This window comes from Taudactylus pleione, unplaced genomic scaffold (assembly GCF_031769625.1).
Source record: "Taudactylus pleione unplaced genomic scaffold, aTauple2 ptg000391l, whole genome shotgun sequence".
NCBI lineage: Eukaryota > Metazoa > Chordata > Amphibia > Anura > Myobatrachidae > Taudactylus > Taudactylus pleione.
The window spans coordinates 13,393,209-13,412,973 of NW_028284792.1; the positions used below are offsets into that span (position 1 = coordinate 13,393,209).

General features: G+C 42.7%; 1 protein-coding gene across 1 annotated transcript in view; it reads left to right on the plus strand.

Moving 5' to 3' along the window:
* Positions 1-17,324, plus strand: part of EDAR (ectodysplasin A receptor) — a 132,639-nt gene extending 115,315 nt beyond the window's left edge. Inside the window, exons 10-12 of the mRNA XM_088445865.1 lie at positions 1,789-1,948; positions 10,721-10,781; positions 16,750-17,324. Of these exons, the coding sequence (XP_088301991.1) occupies positions 1,789-1,948; positions 10,721-10,781; positions 16,750-17,084 (556 nt within the window). The 3' untranslated portion in view covers positions 17,085-17,324. The remainder of the gene's footprint in view (positions 1-1,788; positions 1,949-10,720; positions 10,782-16,749) is intronic.
* The last annotated feature ends 2,441 nt before the right edge of the window (positions 17,325-19,765 follow it).

Genomic DNA, 19,765 nt, shown 5'->3' on the forward strand with positions numbered 1-19,765 from the left:
GGTTACTGGTGTGTGTACAAGTTATAGTGATGCATCCTGTGGTTCCTGGTGGGTGTACAAGTTATAGTGATGCATCCCTTGGGTCCTGGTGTGTCTACAAGTTATAGTGATGCATCCTGTGGTGCCTGGTGTGTGTACAAGTTATAGTGATGCATCCTGTGGTTCCTGGTGTGTGTACAAGTTATAGTGATGCATCCTGTGGTTCCTGGTGTGTGTCATACTTACCTACCTTTAATAATCTCTTCCCGGGAGAAGCCCGGGTATGAGAAGCAGCAGGGGCCCGATGGGGGTGGGGCCTAACGATTTGCATCATTAAGCCCCGCCCCTCGTGGCTAAACTGCCACGATTGGGTCATATTTACATAGGGGTGGGGCCAAATGCTGTGATTCATGCAGAATCACATCTTAAGCCCCGCCCCCTTCACAGAGACCCGCGATCGCCGTGGGTATTCTCCTCATTCTGCCCACTTCACTAGGAAGTGGGCAGAATGCAGGAGAAATGCCTACCCTCCCGGGGTGCGGGGGGTAACCCGATAGATCGGGAGCCTCCCCCGAAAACCCGGAGGGTAGGCATGTATGGTGTGTGTACAAGTTATAGTGATGCATCCTGTGGTTCCTGGTGTGTGTACAAGTTATAGTGATGCATCCTGTGGTGCCTGGTGTGTGTACAAGTTATAGTGATGCATCCTGTGGTTCCTGATGTGTGTACAAGTTATAGTGATGCATCCTGTGTTGCTTGGTTTGTGTACAAGTTACAGTAATGCATCCTGTGGTTCCTGATGTGTGTACAAGTTATAGTGATGCATCCTGTGGTTCCTGGTGTGTGTACAAGTTATAGTGATGCATCCTGTGGTTCCTGGTGTGTGTACAAGTTATAGTGCTGCATCCTGTGGTTCCTGGTGTGTGTACAAGTTATAGTGATGCATCCTGTGGTTCCTGGTGTGTGTACAAGTTATAGTGATGCATCCTGTGGTTCCTGGTGTGTGTACAAGTTATAGTGATGCATCCTGTGGTTCCTGGTGTGTGTACACGTTATAGTGATGCATCCTGTGGTTCCTGGTGTGTGTACAAGTTATAGTGATGCATCCTGTGATTCCTGGTGTGTGTACAAGTTATAGTAATGCATCCTGTGGTTCCTGGTGTGTGTACAAGTTATAGTGATGCATCCTGTGGTTCCTGGTGTGTGTACAAGTTATAGTGCTGCATCCTGTGGTTCCTGGTGTGTGTACAAGTTATAGTGCTGCATCCTGTGGTTCCTGGTGTGTGTACAAGTTATAGTGCTGCATCCTGTGGTTCCTGGTGTGTGTACAAGTTATAGTGATGCATCCTGTGGTTCCTGGTGTGTGTACAAGTTATAGTGCTGCATCCTGTGGTTCCTGGTGTGCGTACAAGTTATAGTGATGCATCCTGTGGTTCCTGGTGTGTGTACAAGTTATAGTGATGCATCCTGTGATTCCTGGTGTGTGTACAAGTTATAGTGCTGCATCCTGTGGTTCCTGGTGTGTGTACAAGTTATAGTGATGCATCCTGTGGTTCCTGTTATGTGTACAAGTTATAGTGATGCATCCTGTGGTTCCTGGTGTGTGTACAAATTTTAGTAATGCATCCTGTGGTTCCTGGTGTGTGTACAAGTTATAGTGATGCATCCTGTGGTTCCTGGTGTGTGTACAAGTTATAGTGATGCATCCTGTGATTCCTGGTGTGTGTACAAGTTATAGTGATGCATCCTGTGGTTCCTGGTGTGTGTACAAGTTATAGTGATGCATCCTGTGGTTCCATCTTCCCTCAGTGAAAATGATGCTTCCTCTGAGAATGAGCACCTTCTGAGCAGGAGCATAGACAGTGACGAAGAGGCCGCTCTTGACAAACAGGGGACCCCGGAACTCTGCCTCTTATCCTTAGTTCACCTGGCAAGAGACAAGTCAACTGCAAACAACAAACTGACAGGGGTAAGGGGCTGCTTTTATTTCTCACATAGAGGCACTAACTGACCTTTTATAAATACTTTACAAATAATAAACTCAAGTAACCAGAAAATTAGACTTTATGAATGTAGCTTCTAGCTCTGCTGGAACGTACACTGTTAGCATCTAGTCCAAATCCCATCTCTACATTTCCTGGAGATTTGTGCAGAAAATTAAGCAAATAATATTTACCGCGCTGGCTTAGAGCTCTCTCCACGTAAAAGGCTGAATGACAGGGTTCTTACCATATGTTTCCTCTCTGAAAGTAAGCCTTCATCTGCAAATATATTTGGGAGGCGATATCTTCACTTTAACAGAAGCTTTGTACACTTCACATACACACACAACTAATAACTGTGATTTGTAACCCCTATTTACATTTTCCGCACTTCTCAGTCAGAGTCCCAAGTGTTGATGAAAATAAAAGTATAAGCTTTGTAGTGTAGCAAAAGCAATATACCATATATTGGTAGTATGTGTTGATCCATTCATAAGGTAATAACTAAAGTAACTACTCTTCAGAATACTCCAAATAATATATTATTGCTCAAGTTATAAAGTAAAGAAAGTGACAATATGTGTGTAGTGTATTTATTGCCAATGACAAACAGCCAATGTAATATACTAATACACTAACACTACACGTCCTCCTATGTAGTGCATAACCAAAAGGTTCCAGAAAGACTGTCGTAACTAAGTACCATGGTAGTTGAGATGTACTGGATCTTTGGTCCAAAGTTACTTCTTCAAAGAGTTTCATCCATTAATGGACTTTCCTACAGTAAATACTAACATTTAAGTTGTTATATGTCACACAAGCAGGTAAAATACATGGTTCAGCTTTACCCTGACTTTCCACTGTAACTATATTAAAAATTAATTAAAGTGTAATTATTTCCTCCATTTCTATCATGCATAGCTGTAGCCATCCCCACAGTTATTGGATCATGGCTAAAGATGTGGCTAAAGCAGATTTTATAACGGCACGCACAGTATGTCAGAGTATTCCTATGTCCTGGGAGCCTGTGACTCAAGCTGTGGCTTTGCCTGCCTCAGTGTCTTGTAATTATGGGAGGAAATAATGGTGCTTGCCTTCTTATGCCTATACATGGGGTAAAATCATTTAGGTTATACTGTATTTTTTAGTTCTGGAGCTGTGCAGCAGTGGAGCCTTGTAGGATGACATGGCAGTGAAAGGAGAGTCATTACTGTTTCTCAGCCATGATGTGTGAACTCATAAAGCTAACACTGTCCTTCTGCTGCATACAGTAGTTACTAGAGATGAGCAAAATTCTAAAACAAAATATGAGCATGTTTCCTTTAGCCGTAAAATTTCCCAGGTTTCACAATGCATATGTTGTTCCTACCCTAATCACAGCACACAGCAGATGGACTTGTCCACAGTCATCCCCACTCTTTTCATTCGGCAAAATGTGAACACATACATGCAGAGGCTGATATAGAGTTGGTAGAAAAATGGGCGTAAATTACACCTAATTAAGTGCTAGCTGAGTTCCGCAAATATGTAGACTTTACTACAACTTTACTACAACTTTACTACAAGTCATCATCACTAGTGTGTACCTGGACATGCCCTGTGGTAGGTGCCCAAGATATGCCTCCTAACAGGCACATAATCACATAATTGTGGCTCTGCACGAGCTGCATTTGTGCGTATAGCCCCTTACTGAACTCTGGACCTCATTCAGAGCCGCTCGCTCTGAATGAGGGCGGCCGCTTCATATTTAAAATCCGGCCTCCTGACCGCTTGCTAAGCTGTGGGTGACCACCCACAGCTTTAGCGAGTGACCAGGTTGATAGTTGCGATGGTCGAGACTATCGCGACCATCGGAGCTTGCGACGAGACTCTCGTGGCCGCAAGCCCCAGTGAGCTTTCGGCTGTAATAGAGCCGGAAGCTCACCACTGACATCACGAGTGATGTCAGTGGGGCCGCCCCCAAACGGCAGGCGTTCCTTCAGGAGGCGTTCCTTCCTCCGCCTCCATTTGGCCAGCCACCCCCCCCACCCCGCCTACAAAACGGGTCGAGCTGTCGATCACCATCGACAGCCGCCCCTTTTGTAGTGAGCCCCGGAGCAAGAGAATTTTTCTCTCGCTCTGGGGCTTGCGCACGCGCAGTGCGGCCGCTGTGCATGCGCAGGGCCTCAACATCGACCCGCTTGCGAGCGCATAGGCGCTTGCGAGCCGGTCTGAATGAGACCCTCTTTCCACCCATGTCCAACATCTCCGACCGTAAGATTAAATATGTACATAAGGTGTTTGACTCTGCCATCAGGCATTTGTGTGCTTTCGCATACTGAGCTTATGCAGTGCAGATTCACGCAAAATACACAATACATAGAACTCACTCTGCTTTAGCCCTATGGTGTGGTATGGCATTCTGCAAAATGGGCAAGCAAAAGTGGAACTTGAAGAATGTATCACCAGACCTGAGGACCTCCGCAAATTACCTGGTTCACTGCAAAGCTACATTTGTATAAAGTTCTTCCATGATTTAGCTCATCTCTAGTAGTGACTACTTTATTATGTGTACACCACTTCTTAGTGAACACTTTAAACTATTTGTCTGCTGTATGCTCGCCTTGAGCACTTGCATTGTTGGCAAGATGTATAGTAACCACAGCATAGTACACTGCACTATTTATCATAGTCTGAGTTTAAGAGGTTTTACCAAGTATATCCAGAAGAGAACAATACTCTTTGTTGATGCAAAACATTTGGAAATTGCCCAATCCCATAACATTCACAGGAAACCCTACACAGTTGCCTGCCTGTTTTTATAAGTAAATTGCTATTATTATAACAATTAGTTATTTGTACTTTTGAAATGGTATTGCTACCGAATCATGCATGAAAAAGAAGAGTTTAAAGTGATTACAGCTTACAAGGTGGCCTTCAAACTGTGGGCCTGATTCAGAGCCGAACGCTCTGACCAGAGCGCTCGCTCTGAATCAGGGCCCTCCTCCATGAAAATGGAGCGTCCTCCTGGACGCTCGCATAGCTGTGGGTGACCACCCACAGCTTATGCGAGCGTCCATGATGATGGTCGCGATGGTCAAGACCATCGCGACCATCGGGCTTGCGACGGAGACCCTGCGGTAGGGTCTCGCTGCCGCAAGCCCTGGAGTGATTTTGGCTCTATCAGAGCCAAAATCACTCCCACTGACATCACTAGTGATGTCAGTGGGGCCGGCTTCAGACGGTAAGCGTCCCCATGGGAACGCCTCCATCTGGCAGCCATGCCCCCGGCACGCCCACCAAAGGGGGCGTGCTGTCAATCAACATCGACAGCACGCCCCCTTTGGTGCAAGACCCGGAGCGACGGAGAGCCCGTCGCTATCAGGGTCTCGCGCATGCACATGACGGAGCTCCCTCCGTCGTGCGCATGCGCAGTGGGGCAACATCGACCCGCTTGCGAGCGTCCTGCGCTTCCGAATCCTTCAAATTCAGCTGTACAGTACGCAACTTGGTAATTTGATCAGTTAAAGAATAAAAAGGAAAAATAATAGAAGCCTTTTTTTAGTTTCCTTGTTCCTTGAATTAGAACATTGTGCTTGGGAGCTCTCACTTTCAAAAAGGATATTGCTAAAACAGAGACAATTTACAGAAATCCTATAAAGACAGTCCGATCTCATAGACTCATTCAATTTAATGCAATGCTTCCATTGCCATTATCGCTAGCTTTTCCTTGTACCCCATAGAGTTGCTCGGGAAAACGAATATATGGCGACTGTGTGCATTGTCGAACAATGCGGCAATGCTTGGCGGACATCCTGAAATGACCCAACGGAGCTTAATATATACAATTTAAAAGAACTAAGAGCACTAGTAAAATATGTATTATAAGAACATAAAGGGTTCAACAAGGTGAAGGAGGGCAGTTTTGGTTCTATATCTATATACCTGAGAAGTTCCTTTCTTGTAACCATAACAACCTGTCTTCAGACGTTACAATCTCCATACCATTTATTACATAACTTGTTTCTAGACTAATTCTAATGTGTCATTTTTGAAAGTTGGTGACCAGAATTACACCACATATTCCTGATGAGGTCCTACCATGGAGTTATATAGAGGCAAGATTATATTTTCCTCACGTGAGTCCAATCCTCTCTTTAAACACAATTTTGCTAGCTTTGGCTGCCACTGCCTGACACTGCCTGCTGCTGGACAAACTATGAACCACGCTTACTCCTACATTCTATTAAGTACAATAGTGACATTCAATACATATATTTCCTATACAGAAAACTTTACTTTTGGCTTCATTTGCGTTCATTGCATCCATAAAGTTTGATTTTATACGGTGTAAACAACTAGAAGATACACTACTAAGTTAAGCCCAACATTTTGACATTTTTTACTTTTTGACTTCTGTGTGTGTGGCTTGAATATGAAATAGTAATTTCTAGGTTTAATGCACCAGGCAAGCCCATAAAAGCTGACAAATAAATACATAAATCTCAACCACTACATTCCTATCCCACTGCTACTGTTTGTGAACTCAGGGTCCATGTCTAAATAGATGTAAAAATCGATTTCATGTTGAACTGCTGAACTAACCATCTTTTTTACTATTTCTTTTGGAACACTTGTCAGTTTACATTTCCATTAGAACACAAAGTAAGACACTAAACACAAGTGTTTTAAATAAATCCAGCATGTTCAAAGTATCTGAAAGTGTACAGAAATAATGGAGGGAAGAGTTTAGTTAGAATAAAGATAAAACCCTCACTCACCCTTACCTGCCACTTGCCAATGTCATACTGTACCACTGAGAATAAATGTGGAAAGTTTTGGGCGCACTTACAGGCCTGGGACCCATATTAATGCACAACTACATGCAATGGTAAAATACATGCTCACAGCACTTGTGCTGGTAAACTAAGTAAAATAAAAAATAGAGATATTGTGTAGGCTCAGAGGCCCTGATTCAGAGCCGGAAGCTCTGACAGAGCGCTCGCTCTGAATCAGGGCGTCTTTTTTCTTTTATGGAGCGGCCTCCAGGCCGCTCGCATTGCTGTGGGTTGCCACCCACAGCTAATGTGAGCGGCCAGGATGATGGTCGCGATGGTCAAGACCATCGCGACCATCGGGCTTGCAACGAGACCCTTGTGGTAGGGTCTCGTGGCCGCAAGCCCCAGAGAGAGCTTTCGGCTCAAACAGAGCCGAAAGCTCTCCCACTGACATCACTTGTGATGTCAGTGGGGCCGCCGCCAGATGGTAGGCGTTCTCATGGGTGCCTCTGTCTGGGCAGCCACCCCCCTGGCCCGCCCACCAACATCGACAGCACGCCCCCTTTGGTGTGAGACCTGGAGCGACGGATTGCCCGTCGCTATCCGGGTCTTGCGCATGCGCATGACGGAGCCGGCTCCGTCGTGCGCATGCGCTCTGGGCCACCATCAACACGGTTGCGAGCGCTCAGCCAGTGTAGTATGCAGAACAGTTATTATATTCCCCAAGATAGAGAAAGGTACAAATTAGTGTTGTGCACTATTCTACTAGCTGAGTATTTGTTACTCTTGGCAGGAAATAGAGACCGTTCTCTTCACACCAACTTCATTACACATTTTGTACTATTGTGTGTCAAAATGTATAATTGTATTTGTCCCTTATTTAGTAGTAAAATCTATTTTGCTATATGTTGAGAGATATATTAACAGACTTAAGCTGCATACACACAACGATTTTGTTAGTGAACGATTTTCGTTTAGTTTTTCCTTTGAAAAAGTGAACGATTTTTTGAAGTGTGATGAACGATTTTTTGAACGATTTTTTCAATGATGAAAATCGTTGAGTTGGTCAGTCAGAAGTGCATGATGAACTACAAACTACAATCTACAAACGGGAACGCACATGAACGATTATCATTCATCGTTATAACTCAGAAACTGAACGATTTTTTGAACGATTGAACGATAATGATGTAGTTATAGTTAAATTGTTCAAAAAATCGTTACGTGTGTACGCACTTTAAATCTATAGTATATTAAAATAGGCAAAACACAAATACAGTAGTAATACAAACAATAAATAAGTATTTTAAGTAAATAGCAAATTTCAGCCACACTTATTTTCACACAATATGCCACAATAGTACAATGTGTTGATTCTACATTTTCCAGTTAAAATGCTGGTCTCCTATCTAAACTACCTGCCATTTACAGCGATAGTAGAAAGTTGTGTTCTAGTTTTAACCTAATATTCAATGATGTTTAATCAAACAACACACAAAAATTAACTTTTTTAATGTATACTATGTAGACAAAGTGATTGCACACACCCGCGCAAGAGAAATGCATACCATGCGTACCATTGAACATGAATTCCAAATGGCCACTAATGTGGTGGTTTTCGACAAGAACACTTGGTAGGGAGGCCCATGCACTTGCAGTTCTATGGAAACAGAAAATGTTTTTATCAGGACGACAATGCCACTTGTCATGTTTCCAGGGCATCGCAGGACTGGTATACAGAAAGGTTGGAAATCCTAATGGACTGACCAGTTCAGAGTCCAGATCTCAACCCCACTGAGAACCTCTGGGATGAATTAGAGTGACTGGTGCGTTCTAGGCTGTCTTGACCTTCTTCAGGGTGTCTGCAGTAATCACTGCAAGTGGTGGACCTACAAAGTACTGACGTCGATAAAATCTTTTTGATCTATTTCCTGTCAGTGTCCAATCACTTTAGTCTACATAGTGTATGATTGAGCCACACTTCACAGTGAATCCTTAGCTTAATTACTCCTTTAGCAACATTGATTTCATCCAAACATTATCTGCACCCACATATCAGCTGATAGGGTTTTTCTTTACCTATTCCTCTTTACACCGTTCATGAAAAACACAGCTCACTTCATATCCAAATCAGTGTGCCCTCTTTGATTATAAACCAGGGTGAGAGAGTAAGAGTGGTGACATAGAATGTGCTCCAGCCATGTGATAATAACACACAAGCATTCACAAGGCTTGTAGCCATTGATATTTTTGCTTGTGCATGAACCACTCCTACAGATCGTTATTCTAAAACATTTAGGCTAAGTTAATGTCAGGACTTAAACTCTGCACTTACAAATCATAATTATGTTTCTCTGCTTCATCAGTTCTGTTGTAGTAAATTGACGTGTGTGTATACTAAATGTCATGTTGCAATGTCCACATTTTGTTACCCTTTGGTTAATGAACAAAGGACGGGATGCATAACACATTGCATTGTGAATGTGACCCATCATGCCACTCATCGCAAGCATAACTGTGCTTACTAACACCATATGATTGAAGAAAATCACAAATGACAGCTGTCCTGGTAAGAGCTGTTCTTTGCGATAGAAGGATTTCCATGTTTAGGACCCGGGAGTCCTTCTGCACGTGTCGAGTGCCGCACGTGCTGCGGGGGTGTTGGGAGGTATCCGATTGGATCTCTCTCAGGCGAATTGCAAATAGAAGCCCATAAGCTTCTATTTGGTAACACCATCTAAAGATGGTGGTGCCCACCTGTATTCAAGCTCTGCAATGTATCGTATTCTGTAGCTTGGTGCATATGCGGTAATGGGCCAGACCTCAGAAAACGCCATTTTCGGAGGTTTGACCGCAAAATCTGCTTTGATGCATCCTGCTCAAATACTCTGGCAGCTGCAGTAGAATCTGCTGATTGGTTCCTCAATGGTTGTTAGGCTACGAAGAAGTGATTCGCGATACACCAGCCCCAACCCCATTCTGCCACTATAATGCTTCTCACTGTGATGAGGTTATTGTGCAGCAATTTGGTATTTTGTAACCTAAAAACAAAACTTTTCTCACTTATTCTTAAAAGATCCACATTCATTTTGTCTACAGGGGTTGGGTACGGGATCCCGGCGGTCGGCATCCCGACAGTCAGAATCCTGACAGTATTAGGTAAGTATCCTAACCCTAACCCCTAGCCCTCCCCCTAACCCACCTTTCCCACAGCCTAAAACACAGCCTAACCCTAACCCTCCCCCATTGCCTAACACTAACTCTAACCCTCCCCCTAACCATGTCAGCGGTTGGGATTCTGGAGCTGGGATTCTGACTGCTGTCAGGATTTCAGTGCCGGTATTCTGACCGCCAACATATCGACCGCGGGGATGCCAACTACATCCCGTCTACAGAACATTCTTTAATTAGTGTTCAAGATCATTTCGGTGGTCTTTGGAACACTTGAGGTGGGGAGTTATATAATTTTTGTATCTTTAATACCATTACCAGATTTTGTGCCTCATTTACTAACGAGTTTTATCACCAAAACGAGTGATAATTTCACTGTGTATGATAATATTGCTTCAGCCAATCAGCTCCCAACTGTCAACTATTAGAAAAATGACAGTTGGGAGTTGATTAGCTGGAGAACCATTTATCATACACAGTGACATTTATCACTCATTTTGGTGATAAAACTTGTTAGTAAATAGGGGCCTTTGTTTAGTGTTTTTATTACTGTATGATGAACTTATAACATTAAACATTACAAGAGAGACATTCTGATAAATAGCTGCAACTGCCCCTACTTATATATAAATCAATATGTGTCGCTCATGTAAGTGGTCATGCTTTACCCGTCAAAAAAAGAGAGGTAGAAATGTTACATTGTTTTTAAAATAAATAGCATTTTATTATATCTTGCCTGTGGGTGAAAAATAAATATACCCTCAAGTATATACCTGAATTATGGCTTTTACAATTAATTCATAATAACAGCAATATTTTCTTTTCTCCCAGATTCACAGTCGCAGGAAAAAGATTTTAGACCTTTATGCCAATGTATGCAGTGTTGCAGAAGGTGCGTATACAAAATAGTTACATAACTTCATAAGGTACTTACCTTATTACCAATGATCATTGTTTAGCTTCATCTATTCCCAGGATGTTCAACATGTGGCCCTCCAGCTGTTTTGTTATTAGGGAAAGCTAAAACTGTGGCAGGGCATGCTGGGATGTGTAGTTCCACAACAGATGGAGGGCCATATGTTGAACACCCTTCATCTATTCACTACCTGCTGGTCCACATTCCATTTACTGCTGATAAAGATGAAGCCATAATAAAGCCTTTAACCGTCCATTTATTTTTGGATGTGAATATTATGAGGCATGTAACTTGTTGCTGTCAGGCTTGTGAGGTGCATTGTTAGTGTCCTGTTTAAGTTGCCTGCATCTAACTACTTTTCAGAAACATTGGAGTTTTCTGAAGCACCTACAACAGACATGAATGTGCAAACCAGTCTTACATTGGGCCACCACGAACACATCGCACCATGGGCCAAATGTAATAGGGTGAGAGTTTAGAAAATGTGAGAGTTTAGCAGTGATCTCTCACATTGGTTGAGCTTTATCTTCAAAATGGGAAAACATCTGAATGAGATTTTAAATCGTGAGAGTTTTTTAAGTCTAAAAAAACATGCAAGTTCACTCTGTTACTTTGTTTTTGGACTCTATTACATTAGCAAAGTTGAAAAAGTGTCAGAAACTCTCACTTTTCTAAACTCTCACCCTATTACATTTGGCCCCAGATCTTTGTAGAATAGGCAGAAAATTGTTTACTTGTAGAACTGTGGAAAAATGCAAATGCCACATCATCAAATCCAACCTCCTGCCCAGCTGAACATGTGCCTTATGTACCATTTTCTCTCATCATAATATTCTTGGTTTTGATCTGCTGCACAATACAAGACATCTCAAAACAAAAGGGAATACCTGCACCAAACTTAGTCATATGATCAATATTGATTATTTTTGATATAATAAACCAACATAACTAAAGTTAAGGTAAAACTATACCATGTTATATAAATCTGAATTGTTGGTGGTGCTCCCCAGGGCTTATATTCATAGAGTATATGGGTAGGTTTTGACAAGCGAGCAAAACAAAAAAGAAAAAAAACTATTTTTTGGGGCACTCTTATAACGTTTGAATTTAAATAATTATATTTAATAGATATGCATATCTATTAAATATAATTATTTTAATTCAAACGTTATGAATGCCCCCAAAAAGTTTTTTTTCTTTTTTGTTTTGCTCGCTTGTCAAAACCTACCCATATACAATACAATATATACCAGTGCACAAAGGGCCTGATTCATAGCTGCATTTTCTCACGGATTGCAGTTGCTAATATATGCTAATGCCTTCCAAAGCTTAGCCGAGCATAGGGACGCCCACCACTGCTTTCTCATATCCGTCCGATGACGTAGAACAGCGTAGACATCGGTAACATCGATGCAGATCAGGCAGCCATGCAGCATATGTGGCAAGCCTGACCAGCCGCTGCTCTCATGACACGCAGAGAGCTCTCATGCTGCACAGCACAACCATGAAACGGCAATTGAACGGTCAGACACATCTGCGTTTGCCTAGCCAATCGCTGACTACCTGTCACTCAGTTTGAATCAGGCCTATTATCAGCACTTGGCTTAAATACTTTCATGCTGTTCAACTTCACTCCTCTCCTTTGCAAACTCCAATGCAAATGTGACCATCTTGTTCCATGAAAGAATTTTCTAGTTAAGCTTTTATAAAAATATTAAGGAAGTCAATAAAATGTACCAGGTATGGAAACAGTGTATACATTTACACAGCTGTCACTGTCTAGCAGTGAATCGCTACCATTGTGACACATGGAATCACTTTTTGCTGATATGCTGTAAATAAAAGAAACGACTTTCAGCATTTGCAATTTGACTATCTTACGGACTTACGGACTTGCGCTCCATTACAATAAGTAATTTAACAATGTTTTGGAGAATTGTAAGAGCCTGTAGACACCACCTGACTACATACAAATGTCATCCCCTAAATACTGTGAAACGAGGAAATGTAAACACAATTTAAGTAATCTGCGAGATATTTTTAATACAATAGTTAGTATTGCATGTGCTGTCCAAAAAATGTTATTTTAACATACTTTATGGAGTATAATAAACAAGTCACATTTTGTCCTGTAAATGTTGCCATTACCACACTGTGGGGGTGATTCAGCAAGGATCGCAATTGCAAAGCTGTACACAGGCTATAGATATATGATGTACGCACACAGGCAACTTTGCTATTACGTCCTTGCTATTATACAAATGCAGTAGGAGGTGTATGACACTCCCTGCTGTATTTGCGATCCCAGCATTGCGACGGAGGTCTCAGGCTGGGCTCACCATCACAACCATCGTGGTCGGGATGGTGGATGGCGCCGGGCCGCCAGCCACCTGAGTAAGCCTCAGCTTACTCAGGCTGGCCGGCTTGCGAGCCCAGGACTCTGCGTCAGTTGACGCAGTCCCTGGGCTTGCCACTCCTGGAAAACAGGGCGGACACACCCTGTTTTCCGGGAACACCATCTGACCTGCTCCCGCACCGCTCATTACATGCCTCTGCCTGTGAATCAGGCAGAGGCATAGAAGGGTCTGCGTGCGACTATGCACTCTCGCCAAATAGATCCTGCGCACGTGCAGATTCCCGATAATCGTGCACTGCTGAATCAGGCCCTGTATCCTGAAACAGAGAATCAAGAAAAAGCACTGCAGTGTGCTGATCATCTATAAGCTAAATTAACTAGAATTGAATGACAAACACATTCAATAATAAGGAATAGGATGATAGATACAAAAACTAAACAGTTTATAAAAAATAACAGCTAATTAATATTCATCCCTCTACTATTCGCTAATTGATGCAAGTAAGATTACCTACATGTAAAAGCTATATATTTATATATTTATTATAGCTTCATAGACAAAAATATAATAGAAAATCACACAGGTACAGAGAACAATTAAAACAGAGAGGCCCCATATTTTAAGTCTGCATGCTCAGCATAAGATAATGTACACTTGTGATTAGGGCTGTTCAGAGGACTCTCTGTGTGTGTGTGTGTGTGTGTGTGTGTGTGTGTGTGTGTGTGTGTGTGTGTGTGCGTGCGTGCGCGCGTGCGTGCGTGTCAGTTTCGGGGGGAGTCCCAGGCTACTACCTATCATGTGTTCGTGCCTCACAAGTAGAATGTATGAGTTGAGTGTAGATTTTATTACAAGAATGATCATTACCATTTTTATCCATATGAACAGCATTTTCCACAGCACATTATTTATTATACCACATGCTCTTCCACTCCATTAAGTTAGCTACAGTATGCCACAGGTATAACCATATATTGTAGACACAGACACTACTGTATCACAACTTCAAGTATCTATTACTACAAGTGCCTTCCATAGAAAAGCATTAGACATGCAACCTAAGGTTTTAATTTTTTTAACCTTTCAATTTTCAGATGCCCAGACATGGGTCATGACAAGGGGCTCGGCCAAAAAGGCAGAATGATTACAACCAGTATAGGTCTGCACATGTCCCTTTATCTACCATTTGCTCCACATGAACGTTATATACCATCAAAGTCTCTACATGCCATTTTATATGACTCAGAACCCAGTCATGCCCAGGGGCTGGCTGGCAACTTTTAGCCTGGGGGGCGAATGCATGCAGGCGCCCTGGCAGAGGAGTAGCGTGTAGCCAGGGTGCCCGAAGAACGTGCGTGCTACGGCGCCGCCCCCCCTCAAGTGTTTCAGGGAGGAGGCGGGTCCATATGGGATTAATGTAAGGTAAAAATAAAGATATGGGGCAGCCCCCTGTCGTAGTGCCCATATGCAGTGCCCCCGTGTGCCACAAGAGATAACACCCTTATGCAGGCCTCCAGTAGTGCCCCCAGTAGTGATCCCCCCCTATGCAGTGCCCCTTGTGCCCCCAGTAGTGGTCCCCCCTGTTCAGTGCCCCCAGTAGCAGTCCACCCCCCCATGCAGTGCCCCCAATAGTGGTAACCCTTATGCAATGTCCCTTAAATAGTGGCCCCAGTTGTAGTCTCCCCCCTATGCATTACCCCCAGTATTGCCCATTATATAGAGCCCCCAGCAGTGGTCCCTCACAGTGCCCCCAGTGGTAGTCCCCTCCCCCTATGTAGTGCCCTAGTAGTAGTCCCCTCCCCCCTATGCAGTGCCCCTAGTAGTAGTCCCCTCCCCTTGTAGTTCCCCCAGTAGTAGTAGTCCCCCCTTGTAGTGCCCCCAGTAGTAGTAGTCCCGCCCCTTGTAGTGCCCCCAGTAGTAATCCACCCCCCTGGTAGTGCCCCCAGTAGTAATCCCTCCCTGGTAGTGCCACCATAGAAATCCCCCCCCTTGTAGTGCCCCCATAGTAATCCCCCCCTGGTAGTGCCCCCATAGTAATCCCCCCCCCTTAGTAGTGCCCCCAGTAGCGAGAGACTTAATAAAAAAAAAAAAACACTTACCTGAAACTCCCGCTCCTGGTCCCGACTTCCACCGGCTCCTCTGGCCGCTTTGCATTATGGGAGAGACGTCGTCATGACGACGGCTCTCCCATTACCCACTGCGGGAGCCGGAAGATGGCTCCCGCAGTGGGAGCAGCGGCAGCCGATGAGAGCCTGACAGACTCTCAGCGGCTGCTGATTACAGCAAACACACAGCTGCCGGCTTCGGCGGCTGTGTGTTTGTGCTGTAGCGCTGACCGGACTCCGTCCGGTCAACGCTACACACGCGGTGCAGTCTGTGTCACAGTGACACAGACTGTACCGGCCCGCGGCCCGCATGACGCTGCGGCCCGGGGGGCACATGGCACCCTGCCCCCCGGCCCAGCCCGCCACTGGTCATGCCCCTTTATATTCTTCAGAGCCCCTCATGCACATTATATGACTTAGAGCCCATCATACCATTATATGCCAGCCCAGAGCCCCTTCATATGCCTTAGATCCTCTTCATGCCCTTTATATGCCTCAGAGCCCATCATGCCCTAATATACCAGCCCAAAGACACTCATATGCTGCAGATCCCACTCTTGCCCCTTTATATGCCTCAGAGCCCCCTCATGCCACTTTATATGACTCTGGACAGGTCACATGATTTCCACACTGACAATAGAAATCCAGGATGGATGTAAATCTAATATACAGTCAAATATGTATGTGTAGCAACACCAAAGCACTGCATAGGTGATGTGTGACACACACTTGCAATGTGAGAAAACATTACATATATATGTGGAGTCTCCCCTTTAATGTGTAACTAAAGGGTGATTAAAAACAAATGATCCAAAAGTAAATAGGTGTAGCTGAAAAATTTTAAGTGATACCAATTTCAGCAATTTCTACAATACAGCAATGTACTAAAGCTACATTTACTACTGCTTTAGATATACAGTGCTAAATTTACTAAAGCTACTTTTGGAAGATTGTTTTATGTGCATTTAAGGAAAGGTAGAAAAGCAGTATATTAAGCAAATAAAAAAAACAAGTTGGTGTGCTAAATCCTTCTATAGGTTTTTAGAAGAATGTATGTAAATTCAGGTGTCATATAAATGCAGCAGTATATAGTAAGCACTTAGAAACAGTTTATTCTTGATATATACAAAACCACTGATGCTGCATAAAGTTTTACTCCCTGCCCTGTGAAGGAGAAGTCTCCTAGGCCATGCTGCACTACTGAAGGACAGTTGATGTCTGCCTACACTTCAAGCAAAATCACCACGTGACTTACGTTCTGTTTTAACAATGAAGAATGCATAATTCTTGTTACATATGCATATAACACTCATGTATTATGTATATATACTTACTGTCAAAATGCCAGATTAAATTTGTCACTGGGTTCTTGGGAAAGCCATAGGAAGATGAAAAAAATCACAAGGAATCAAACTACTGTAATCACTACAGTGTAATCAGTGAAAATTTACTAACGTTCTAATGAATGTTTTTGTTGTCTTTCAGGTCTAAGCCCAACAGAATTGCCATTTGATTGTCTAGAAAAGACCAGCAGGATGCTAAGTTCTACCTATAATACAGAAAAGGCAATAGTGAAAACGTGGCGCCACCTTGCTGAGAGTTTTGGTCTGAAGAGAGATGAAATTGGAGGAATGACAGATGGACTTCAGCTTTTTGATCGCATAAGTACTGCTGGGTACAGCATACCAGATCTGCTCACCAAACTGGTACAGATTGAAAGACTGGATGCAGTGGAATCTCTTTGTGCAGACATTGTGGAGTGGGCACAAGCTACTCCAACAATTACACCACCTACAGTGCCCAATAGTGAAAGCTTATGAACTAAAGTTTGACTTATACCATTGTTTTGGATGGAGGAAGATATTCCCGTTAGGATGAGCCATTATGCTTAGCCTTAGCTAGGCACTGCAAGAGGTCCAGAAAGCATATGGGATGATATGTAGCGAAAAGAAGTACTGTAACTCTTTTGAAAGCATAAAAAGAAAAAAAAATACAAAACAGATCTTTCGGATGGAGAGTACAAAATTCTTGATGAATAAGACTATTGAATATAATTATTTAAAACTTTATATGGAACCTGTGACCGGAAGGATTATTTCCTTTCTACCTTTTTAGCGATTAGCTAAGAACTTGTTTAAACAATCCACTTGTATGTAGACTGATTTATTGAACTGGAATAACAGCTAAATGTTGTATATTCCCCACAAAGAAGTAATCATCGTTTATGCTTGTTGTGTTCAGTGGATCATACAAAATCCATCAAGCTAGAGTTCAGAATCATTTTATGTTCTATGATTAACAGAACAGGGACACATTTGTTCCACTACTAATTTTAAAACTCTATTAGGATCAATACATATCCTTCCCTCTGTTTTCATTAGATAGATGCTAAATTAACTTTTTGACAATCATTGAAACCAATAACATTATAAAATCATTTAAACCAGCAGTGTTAAAGATATTAATAGCTCAGAGCTGCAATCACTATGAAAACAGCCAGTTCTACAGCAGCGTTAATGTGTAATTAACCAGATAATCCAAAATGTAGGAGCTGATTTAGAGTTAAGTTCAAATCCGTCTACTAGGTTCAAGCACTCGAGAAAAAAAAAAAAACATTTTGTGTTTCGGGAGAACATGGAAAATGAGCTTTATTCCTATATGATTAGGTATAAAAGTTCCATAAAGAACTCTTAGCGCCATTAATTGCACTGATGAGAGATAATAGTTTGGGTCAGTTTATCGATAATGTCATGTAGGAATAATGCAGCCGATAAGATGCTGCCCTGGCAATGACTCCCATTGAGAGAACTTTTGGGTTCTGACTCCATGTAGTTATAGTTCATGCGTGCCCATAGGTCAGTGTATACACACAGTATAACCTGCTGGAGAGGAATCCAAAGATCCTCTCTGGCGATACAGTAGCCATAGGTCAGACATGCTAATGACATCCTCAGATGGCATTAGCAATAAGGTACAAGCTCAGAAAACTGAAGCACATTTTGGTTTGCTTGGCTATACATTCTGCACCTTGGTAAAACCTGCACCTGACTGCAAATCAGGCCCTTACTGTATGCCTTTTCTGTCATCATAAGTACTCATACATATTATATCTGGACATCTGTAGGGTAGATCCATGAAATTTGACCGATTGCAATAATATGGCAAAATGTGAATCCAATATTTAAATTAGTTTTCAACTAAAATGACAGTGAAAGGAAATCATTGTTGTAACCTTGTAACATTTAATGAAGTGTTATTTTAGGTGATTTAATTACATTTCTTAAGATAAACTGCCATTGATGATATTTAAACACTGAATTAAAATTGCAATACTAAGGACCATGGGGCCTATGTATCAAGCTGATTTTTACATAAAATGATACAGAAACTGCAGTGTCTGCATCATTGTATGTATTGTGCCTATGTACTAATTGCACAATGCAGGATATTTCAAAGAAATCTCCGCAAAGTGCTGATTAGCACTTCAGATCGCAGTCCCCATTATAGTAATATTTTGAAATGCACAAAAAAAAATTGCCTTAAGATTAATGCTAACACAATGCATTGCAAGTATAAATCAAACGGGTATGGTAACACTCAAACAAAGATTTTTAGAGTCTGATCAATTTTCAATAACTTTACAAAGATTAAAATGCATGCAAAATGTATTGAAAAATTATGATTGCGAATATCACAAGTGTTTTTAAATGTGTTTTTTTTTACGTGTGGAAGATGCGTATAAAATGGGTCTAAAACCGGAGGCCATAATATTGAGTGTTACCAACGCAGCACTGGAGATTTTGTGCTGCATTGCTGTGGCGTTTTTGGGACCCTATCTTTTCTATTTTAAAACTAGTAAAAATGCATATTAAACATTTTTATATGCATATGTATTTCTAATAACATTGGGCCTGATTCAGCAAGGAACGCAGTTGAGTATATGTAAGCAGTCGGTCAAATAATTTGTATTGCGCGTGCATCGCATTGCGCGAACTAGCAATTGCGATGGAAACTGCGTTTGCAGAGGCTACACAGACCCAGAGCAGAGTGATTGACAGGAAGAGCCGTTTGTGGGTGGTGAGGGGTGGTCGGGCGAACACAGGCGCGCTGGTGCACCTTAACGCCGTTACATGGGTGTGCATAAATTAGCCACTGCTATACCAGATGCCTCCTGTGGACTCATAGCGTGCGCTGAAGTTATGAGGTCTGACCTGCCTTAACTGTGTGTCTGGGTCCTTTGTTACTCGATGTTACGGATTGTTTCGCTATGTGTGTATCTAGTATACGGGGAATGGGATTGAAATGCCGGCGGCTGTTTAGCTGTTCAAATCCCGACAGCAGCTGACCGACAGGATCAAGATCCCGACAGAGGCAGGAAAGTACCCTAACCTCCCATGTCTTAACCCTAACCCATCCTTAGTGGTGCCTATCTCCCCCCTAGTGCCTAACTAACCCCCCTTACCACTCCCGAAACCTAACCCTCTCGGGGGGGGTGCCTAAC